Here is a 10069-nt window from a genome sequence, read left to right as displayed (position 1 = left end):
AAAAAAAAAAAAACCACCAAAAAAAAAACAAAAACACCAACCTTTAGTCTATCTCATCTGAATGTAAAAACTATCTCTAGATTTAATAAATTGAACATTAAGGACAAAAGAGCAGATGGATTGTGAGATGACAGGAGAGAAAGAAAAGATCAAAATGGGTATCAGAAGAGACTCTGAAAAATCACACTACAACATAAAGAAGCCAAAACAAAGGGGAGAAATAACTGAAGCTAAAGAGATAAACAACAGTTCTCAAAGAGCAGCTTGACAAGACAAATTATAATGAATGTGTAAAAAGCTGGGCTTGGAAAATCTAAAGGGAAGAATATGCTTGGCATTTCTCAAGCTAAAAGAACTGAAAAACAAATTCAAGCCTTGAATTGCAATACAGAAACAGTCTTATTGGCAAAATCTTAAATGATGCAGGAAGCATCAAAAGAAGATGAAAGAACAGTCACTAAATGTCTAAGGAGGAGAAAACTGGTTATGGAGGCAGAGAGTCATGGGTGTCTCCCTGAAAGAGCCAGAGGAAGTAAGACTAGCACAGCTGCTCAGCCCCACGGTGCCGCTAGAGCCTCACCACCAGCAAGAGGTTCACTGCTGGCTCACTGACTCACAGTTATGGCACCAGCAATACAGTTTATTAGGGAAGAAATTTGGAGAGTGGGGGAGGCAAAAAACACCAATGCAAATTCAAGTGTTAGCTCAACAATCTCAAGACACAATTCCTCAATCGGTCTGGGCTCCAATTACAGTTCAGCAGTCAAATCCAAATCATCCAGCAAGATGTGTCTCTAAGCAAACAAGCATCCATAAGTTATAAGTCAGCTTTTCCTTCAAGTATCTGAAAAGCATACACCTTTAACTGTGGCCTTTATCTCAGGACTCCAGTGCTAACATCTTGCCACAGTTTCTCCACAGCAATGCCACAGTCTCTCCAACACCATCACCAGGGTATCACCAATAGGGTCTGCCACATATCTTGCCGTCACATTCCTTGCTTGCTTCAAGTTGCTGCTCTGTGTGAGAGGCACTCCTTCTCTTATACAAGTCCTACAGCTGATGCTGATTTGCAAGACCATGCTGATTTTGCAAAACCATGTGTCTGCAGTTAAAGTAGCTAGAGACCAGAGAGGAGAAACTGAAATGGCTAAAAAAAAGCAAATTATTAAGCTAACAATACACTATACCAAAAAGAACTGGTTGACATTACCACCTTTCAGGGCATAGCATATGATCAAGAACTAACAGTAATGAAGGAAGAAGTTCAAGCTGCACTGAAAGCACTGGTAAAAAAAGAAGGTCACAAGGCTGATTAAATAACAATTAACATGTCTAAACCAACAGATGCAGCACTGGATGTGCTCACCAGTCTATGCCAAGAAATCTGGAAGGCAGTAGTACCCGGCCAACTGATTAGAAGAAATCTATTTCCATTCCCAATAAAGGTAATGAATGCAATGGAATGTCAAAACTATTGAACAATACCACTGACATCATATGCAAGTAAAATCTCGCAAAAGAGTATTGAAAAACAGCTGGAAAAGTACACTGACTTCCAAAATTCAAGTAAAATTCAGAAGAGGAGTAGATCAAAGAATTTCATTGCCTATGTCAGATGGATCTAGTGTGAGAGCAGAGTAATCAGAAGGATGTCTATTTTTTATTTTACTGACTATTCAAAAGCATTTGACTGTGCATAACAAATTATGGATAACACTGAGAAGAATGGAAATCCTCAAACACTTAAATGTGCTCATATGAAACCTATACCTAGACCAAGACACAGATGTCTGAATAGAATAAGGGAACACTGCATGGCTTAAAATCAGGAAAGGTGAGCAGCTGGTAGATTTGAACTGTGTGCCTTCAAAATTGTGGTGTAGCTTCTTGCCTCTAGAGCTCCCTAATCAATCTGTATGCTGTACAAATCATTTGAGATGCTAGACTATATGAAGCATCAAGATTGGAGGAAGATTCTGCATGGTGCAGATGATACAATAGTGCTTACTGAAAGGGAAGAGAACTTGCAACACTTGCTGGAAAAGATCAAAGTGGCAGTCCTCAATATAGATTAAATCTCAACATTAAGAAAACAAAAATCTTTACCACTGAGCCAAAAGAACAGTATCATGATGGTGGAGAAAAGTGACACTGTCAACAATTTCATTTCGCTTGGATTCACAATCAGTACACATGGTACCAATAATTAAGAAATCAAAAGACGTGTTGCATTGGGAAAATGTGCTGTCAAACACCTCTCTAAAGTGTAAACAACACAGACGTAAGTTTAAAGACTAAGGAATGTCTGATCTAAGCCATGAAATTTTCAATTACTTCCTATGCATCTGAATGTTGGACAATGAACAATGATGACAGAAGAATCAGCAGTGTTGGAAAAGAATACTGAATAACCACTGACTAGCAAAAGAACAAGTAAGTCTTTCTTGGAGAAAGTGCAATTAGTGTGCTCTTGAGAGGCAAAATAGTGAACATTTGTCTCACAAACTTTGGTCATATTGTAGGAGGGGGCCAGCCCTTGAGGAGAGATATCATCTTAAGAAAGGTAGAATCTCAAAAGACCCTTCACAAGACAAACTGACAGTGAGTAAAACAATGGGCTGGAGCGTAGCAGAGGTTGTGAGGACAGGGCATGGTTCATAGCTGTTGTCCTTTGGGTCATTACAAATCCTAGGTGACTGGATGGCCACTAGACCATTAAGACTTTGTATCTGCTTTGCTGGGGGTTTTGTATGATTTTTTTTTTGGCTGTTTATTTGCAGTGAGCGTTTTGATTTTTCCCCTTGGTGACTACTTAGTTGTTACCATATAATTTACACTACACAGCTTACAACTGCCGTAACACTAAATGGGCAATAATTCATGCACTCACTCAATGCTATCAATTTGAAAATAACTTATAGTGGTCTCCAGTGGGTTTTTGGAGACTGTCACCCTACAGGAGATGTAAACACACACTCAGAGCTGATGGGGGTTTTAATCACTAGAGAGACATCACCTTAGAGTTAGTAGTCCAACTCCTATGGAGTGGTTAACATAAAACCTTAAAATACTTTATCCTTGATATGCTTTGCTCCCATTTCTGCTGGTGCGTCTCCATTAATATCAACATATAACCTGTTGTTGTTATGTGCTGTTGAATCACCTGCAATGCATAGCATCCCTATGTACAGCAGCTCTGAACCCTGTCCTGTCCTGAGCTAGTCTCACTGATTCCAATACACATACCTCTACTGCCCCAGTTACTTTATCAATTCATCTCATCTGGGGTCTTCCTCTCCTGCGCTGTTCCTCCACCATTCCAAGCATGATGTCCTTCTCTTCAAGGACTGGTCCTTCCTCCTGGTCATGTGCCCAAAGTACGGGAGACAGAGCTTCAAAATTCTAGCCTCCAAGAAGAAACTTGTTTTCACCCTCTCCAAGACAAACCGATTTGTTTTCTTGGTGGTCCACAGTATGTTCAAGACACCTCTCCAGTACCACAACTTGAAGGCATCAATTCTCCTTCTGTCATCCTTAGTTACTGTCCAGCTCTAACACATAGCAAGCAATTGCGAAGACCATGGTCTGGATTAGAAGCACCTTTGTCTCTAGGCTACATCATTTCTTTTCTATTTTATAATGTTTTGTGCTTATTTCTTACAAAAATTGATGTTTTACTGTTTGCAGGATTTAATTATTGAGTTTATTTTTTTAAAATATCAGATATTTTGTTCCTTATAACTGCCAATGTTATATTCTTTTTTTGAGATCTCACACTGTGTATTACTATTCATTTTTTTTTCCTCATGAGCAAATGAGTATTCATTTAAATACTCTTGCCTTGGGATTCAGAGTACTCTCTTGAGTAACGCTTGGAAAAGTAGTCTGGTTGTGGCAAATTCCCAGCATTATGTTAGTCTGGGAATATCTTGCTTTCCTCCTCACTGCTGAATGACAGGGGAACTTTGATGGCATATACTACAGCATGTTGCACTGTTAACCCAAAGGCTCTGTATCCCAGCAGCTTTAATCCCCCAGTAGTTCAGCTAGAGAAAGATAGGCTGGCTCCTTCCATCATGATTCACAGTCTTGAAATCCCAATGGAGGGCAACAACTCCATAGCAATGAATTTGAATTCTGAATGACAAGTCTACAGAGTAACACATTCTTGATTGGCAACTGTTTTTTCTCAGTATTTCTTAAGTCACACGATTTCCTTCTGATCTTCTTAGTGTCTCGGAAGAAATGAGCACTAATTCTTACAGGAGACTCTTAAAATATTGTGCTTTTCCCTTGCTACTTTCAAATTCTCTCCTTGTCTTTGATTTTCAACAATTTTATTAGGATGGGTACAGAGTTCATCTTTTTGCGTCTTTGCTGATGAAGAGGTATCTATGTAGTAGTTCCCTGGATGTGCAAGTTTAATTGTTTGTTCACTTCTGGGGAAATTGTCTTTAAAATCTTTACTACTGTCACAGTGCTCTGGGATTCCAAGAATTCTAACTGAATCTTCTGGGTTGGTTTTCGGTGGGGTTTTTTTTAGGGGTGGGAGTGTATATCTCTTATTTATCTTGACACTTGATAAGCTTGGTTATTTTATCTGTAAATTTATTCTATCTTTTGTGTGTTTGACTCTTGTTGAACAAATCTCTTACCTTTTCTAATTCAGTTGCTATATCATTCACTTCCAGTAGTTTTATTTGCTTTTTTAATATTTTCAATTCCCCTTTTAAGTCTCTCAATTTGAATTTTCATTTGTTCCCTGCTTTCCACTACCTGCTTTTCTTTATATGTTTTGCTTTCTTTAAAGATATATGGCACCACAGACAAAAACCTAGGAATTATTTGTTTCTCAGGCCACAAAGGGAGTTTTCTTCGTCTTCATAATCTATATATAATTGGTCCTTTTCTTTTGATTTTGTGTGTTTGACTTTTATATTGGATATATAAATTATTGGATATATAATTTAGGGGCACTATTTTTTTTTTGGTGTATTTTGGTTTTGTGTGATAAGATTTTAAGACTGGGTACTCAGTAGCTCAGAATCCAAGTGCCCATCAAGTGACTATCAACCAACCCACAAGCTACTGCATGACTGAAAGATGAAGCAGCCTGCTCTACAAAGACTCCTAACCCTGAGAATCCCATGGGGAAGCTCCAGTCTTTCCCCAAAAGGATGTCTCCTAAGTCAAATACCAATTAGTGACAGTGGTCTTGGGACCTTGTTCTGAGGGCCACTAGAGGGCAGTCTTACTCCTGTTTTATGGTTTGTTTTTCAGTGCTGGTTCAGGACTTCAGTGCTAGGCCTCTGGAACTCAAAACAAACGTATGTACAGATACATCTGAATCTATGACATAAGTGGTGGTATTCGACTTACTTCCCTCTGGCAAAGGGGAGGAAAAGAGTCATAATGTCCTTCCCTCACAGGCCCTTTTACAGGTTCTCTTATGGTATCCTGTGGTGGACATGGAGCTAGCCATTTCCTTCTATCTGTCCTACTGTCCTGCATCAATTCCTTGCCCTGCAACCTGTGCAATTTCTCCTGTTCCTACGGCCCATCTGAGTCAGGCCATAGAGATTCCACCGTACCTCTTGCATTTTCACAGCCTCCCTGCATCCAGCCAAACTGCATGAGCTTAGCATACTCATGGTGATTTTGCACCACCTTAAAAAGTTCTGTTATACTACCTTAAAAAGTTCTGCTCTATTGTCTTCAAGTTAATGTCTTTTCCATGTTTCCCATTTAGAAGGTTGTGTACCCACCTCCTAAGAAGACTGTGATGAGTGAGCTCTCCTGATAACAGCAGAAGCTACTCCCAGCTTCTAAGCTGTCCCACTCTTCCTCTCCCCCACTTTTAGAATCACCTCCACTGTCCAACAGCTCAGCTGCCACCTCAAAGCCCAAGATCTCAGTCTGTGCTTGTTACTATTTATTGTTCAACAGGTTAGTTACTGCAAGAGTAAGTCAAAGCACCCATTCATTGTGCCATCTCTGTCTACTCTTCCTAAGCTGTAATCCTTTCAGAAGCAGTCTGCTACATCTTTCTCTCACAGAGGGGCTGGTGAGTTCAAACTGAACAACTTTTGGTTAGAAGCTATACATTTAACCACTGTGGTTAATCTTAGCACCCTGATTTATTTGTTAAAGATATTTTCCTTATGTTATTTTAAAAGGTTGACAAAATATTCACAACACCATTTTTTAAGAATAAACTCTAATCTGCACAGTATTTAAAATGATATACTTACTACATCAAACTTCTGAGTGATATTCCCCTGGACATCAAGTAAGTAAACCTTGCCATAATGTGTGCCCAATGCCAAAAACTGTAAGAAAAAAAACACAACAAAAACCAGAGAAATTAGAAAATTAATATAGAACTAGTAAAAAACCAGCTCAGAAGATGCCTAATGTGTGAATGATTCAGAACATCTTAAAAGATGCTTGCTCCTTGGAGAAGACTTGTTTCTGGATTCACTAAAATAACAGAATGGGACAAGAAGTCTGTTTCACTGTAATAGTGCAAGCTGGCTGTCAAGATGATGCCTAAGGACCCTCAGCCACTGACAACTAATGATGTGTATACAGCCTGTACACAATGCCTGATGCACTGGGCCGTGAATTAAAAATGAAGCTGTGAAGTGCAACAATGAATGAATGGAAACCCTAAGTCTCTGTAAACTTTCATTAAAATTAATTAAAAAGAAAGACTAAAAAAAATGCAGCTGTGAAAGTACCTTCAACCAAAAGCTGAAAGCAAAATCAGGAGGGAACGATTGATTAAGAAACTTCCCTTAAAGTAAGGCAAGTGTGTAAATTTCTGCTATCACTTATATAACATATACACACACAACTAACTACTTTATAAAATAGAAAATCTGTGACACTTAGAAAAATGACGAAAGTTAATTTATAGAAATATCAAGTATGTTTATATACTAAATAGTCTTTTTTCTTATGGCAAAATAACTACTGAATTTTATGCTCATTTTATGCTATAAACAGGTCCCTAACTCCCACACTAATCCTAAAAAAATAAAATGAGCAAAAAACCAAAACAACAGAAGAAACTTTTAAGATTACCTACAAAGCAACATGAATTTTTTTTTAACTTCAAGAATTACTCAAACACTGTATTTTTCTGCATGTGAGCATGCTTCCTTATAAAAGCATAATGCAATACTCAAATTTACAGGTACTACTAAACATTTCAGTCAAGCAGCACAATCTTAAAAAAAAATAATAAACAAACATATGGAAAGCTACTATATTTAAAAGGATTTACCACAAAACGAAATTTCAGTGCATGTACTTAAAATATGCAGCCACATTGAAAAGGAGTCACAAAAAGGGAAAGAAGGGGTTCATTAGAAATTCATCCCCTGCAATGCCTTTCACTCCTGCAAGGTTGCCTTTTTTCAGGAAGAAAAAAGTCCCCCGGGTAAAAAAATCAATACTGGTTAATAAAACATCAGGTGTGCAGACATAACTAGGTATGACGATTCGCTGCCCGGGCCTGCTTGAGTGCCCCAGGTGCCATGACGATTAGTCATCCAGGCCAGACAGTGCACGGCAGAAGCAGGAGTCTTCAGCACTGGGAGGGAGAGGCGAAAGGACAATTCTGGGGGGAAATTAGCCTGAATATTTAGACCAAGCAGGAATGTTTCCTCCAACCAAAAGGAAAAAGGTATTCTCATCCAAAATGGAAGACTCAAATGGTTGTGATTTTTTCCTCCACTGTGACACTCTGACAATACTTGAATAGGAAAATACCACATCATACTACCTAAAACCAAACAATGCTATATAGGGTTCTGAAGCTATTTCTAGAAAAACAATGGGTCTTAAAAGCTCACTGCATCCCCAAGTATCCAACAGTATTGATTCTCCTCATAAATACTTTATTTAGTTTGTAAGAAAACTAAAGAGACATGGACCCTTAAAGTGGTTTTAATATTGTGTCATTCTCCAACATTTCTGGAAAAGCCACTTTTTAAATTGCTATTCTATCTTACAGGATTTTAAAGGCCTGCTTTGTTGCTATTTCTTTTTTAAATAAAATTGCTTGTTTCATTCATTTACTATTTTAGATAGAAAATATAGAATTATTGTTTTGATTTTATGGAGTTTCAGCCTAAACCAATTGCTTTTGAAGATTTTTTTTAAAAAATCAGAAACTTTCGCAGAAAGCTATCCTTTACTTAGAAAACAAATTTTTCATATAGATCAGATAAATTATTCTCATTCTCTTTTAGAAATAAATAATACAGGTTCTTAAAGAGAGATTATAGCTACTAAAAAGTTATTTAACTGTTCCAATTACAGTTGAGTAATACAAAATGAGAATTTGTTAATATTCTGTGACAACTTAAAGGACAATTTTTTAAAAGAAGTAACAGATGTAACAGGGCATAAATGAAAATCCTTCAAATCTGACTCAAGTTTCCAAGCATTAAATGCCTTGAGCTTTTCAAACTGTCAAAGCTTTATTTTTCAGTCTGAAACACTTATAATCTAGAATGGCAAAAGAATTAGCACAATCTAATTACATCTTTCATGTTTGACTATGAAAACTTGATTCATTATATAAACTATCAAATTTGGCATCCAATTAATTCCCCCAAAATTCATTAACACAGCTGATTTTACTAGAGTGTTTTGATTTTGTGTAAGCAAACAAGAAGGAGTGGTAAACAGCTCTCTGGACACCACAAAGGAAATGAAAAATAGCTTCAAATTTAGTCAGCTATAAATTCTGCTTCTTGTCTATTTATATTGTATTCAATACACCCCTTGGGGTGTGTTAAGTATGTGCATGATGCTATATAAAAATATAAGTAATATTTCTGGCCTTATTTATTTTTTGTTGGTAAGGAAAAGAAGGCAGAGGAAGCAGGGAGACACTGCTGTAAAAAAAAACCCCAAAACTAACACCTGCAGCATCAAGTCTCCAGAATGCAATCAAGCCCAGCAGAGAAGCCACTTACAGAGGCAAATTCTCATAGTTCTATTTCACCTTGTCATGCACTGTCATGCAGCTGGCTGCATCCTTCTGAAGAATTTCAGTTATGCCATTGGAAAGCCTTTCATACTTCAGTTTGGGTTCCTCTTCACTCTCTTCTTCCTGGACACAATGAAGAAAAAACGACAGGCTTCATACACTTAGCTAAATGTTAAGACTTTTGTGTTTTCTTTTTCCAACTGAATGGATGTTCTACAACACCACTGGCGGAATAAATGCAATAGCTGAAAAGAGTAATATACAGACTATGAAAATTATTTACTTGAGCGTGTATCTGACCCACTATGCACATTGTATGCTATTAAATGATGTGCATGCAAAACACTTCTCACTGTAACATCACAGAAGGGAGCTTGGGAGAGCACAATGTAGAGAGTGTTGTGCTCTCAACCTAAAGGCTACGTATCTCTGGTGGTTCGTATCCACCAGCAGCCCCATCCAAGAAAGACAGTTAGTCTGCTGTTGCAAGTCACTGCCTTGGAAACCAGTGGAGGGTCCCTAAGAGGTGAAACCAACTTGACAGCAATGAGTGAGTGAGTATGAACTCACAGACATATGTTTTCCATGTAGTGTCAGTGAAATAAAATGAACCTAAAAAAACCCACAAATCTAGATTTCAAGATTTTAAATATTTTAATCAGATCTGAGACAGGCTAAACAGAATTTTAATTAGAAAAATGTCATTTGGAAATGCCAAAGTAAAAAATTACTTTATAATAAGAGTAAATATTCTATAGAAATATAAAAAGATATTTTATAGAAACCAAAAGTATATACTTAATCTTTCAAATAAAAATTTTCAATGTTGATTTTAAATAACTAATAAGCTATTACTTATTTACTGTTAGAAACTTTATTACTTATGCTCAAATAAATATACTTAACCATCAAAAATGTGTTAAATTTTATGTATAGTGTCAAACTTTCTATGCCTCACTGTCTGGTGTAATATCAGAAGAGACTCTGAAAATTGCACTGGAGCGCAGAGAAGCCAAAGCACAGGGAAGAATTCAAGATACTAAAGAGTTGAATAGAAGATTT

General features: G+C 37.3%; 1 protein-coding gene across 1 annotated transcript in view; it reads right to left on the bottom strand.

Moving 5' to 3' along the window:
* The window catches only part of VPS41 (vacuolar protein sorting 41 homolog (S. cerevisiae)), a 286074-nt gene that overhangs the window by 213730 nt on the left and 62275 nt on the right, over positions 1–10069 (bottom strand). Inside the window, exons 3-4 of the mRNA XM_006887620.1 lie at positions 9023–9130; positions 6255–6332 (exon numbers count right to left, since the gene is read on the bottom strand). Coding sequence (XP_006887682.1) covers positions 6255–6332; positions 9023–9130 — 186 coding nt within the window. The remainder of the gene's footprint in view (positions 1–6254; positions 6333–9022; positions 9131–10069) is intronic.

Source organism: Elephantulus edwardii, unplaced genomic scaffold (assembly GCF_000299155.1).
Source record: "Elephantulus edwardii isolate Elephantulus edwardi_28Jun2011 unplaced genomic scaffold, EleEdw1.0 scaffold00059, whole genome shotgun sequence".
Classification (NCBI taxonomy): Eukaryota; Metazoa; Chordata; class Mammalia; order Macroscelidea; family Macroscelididae; genus Elephantulus; species Elephantulus edwardii.
This window is presented reverse-complemented; position numbering and strand designations above follow the sequence as displayed.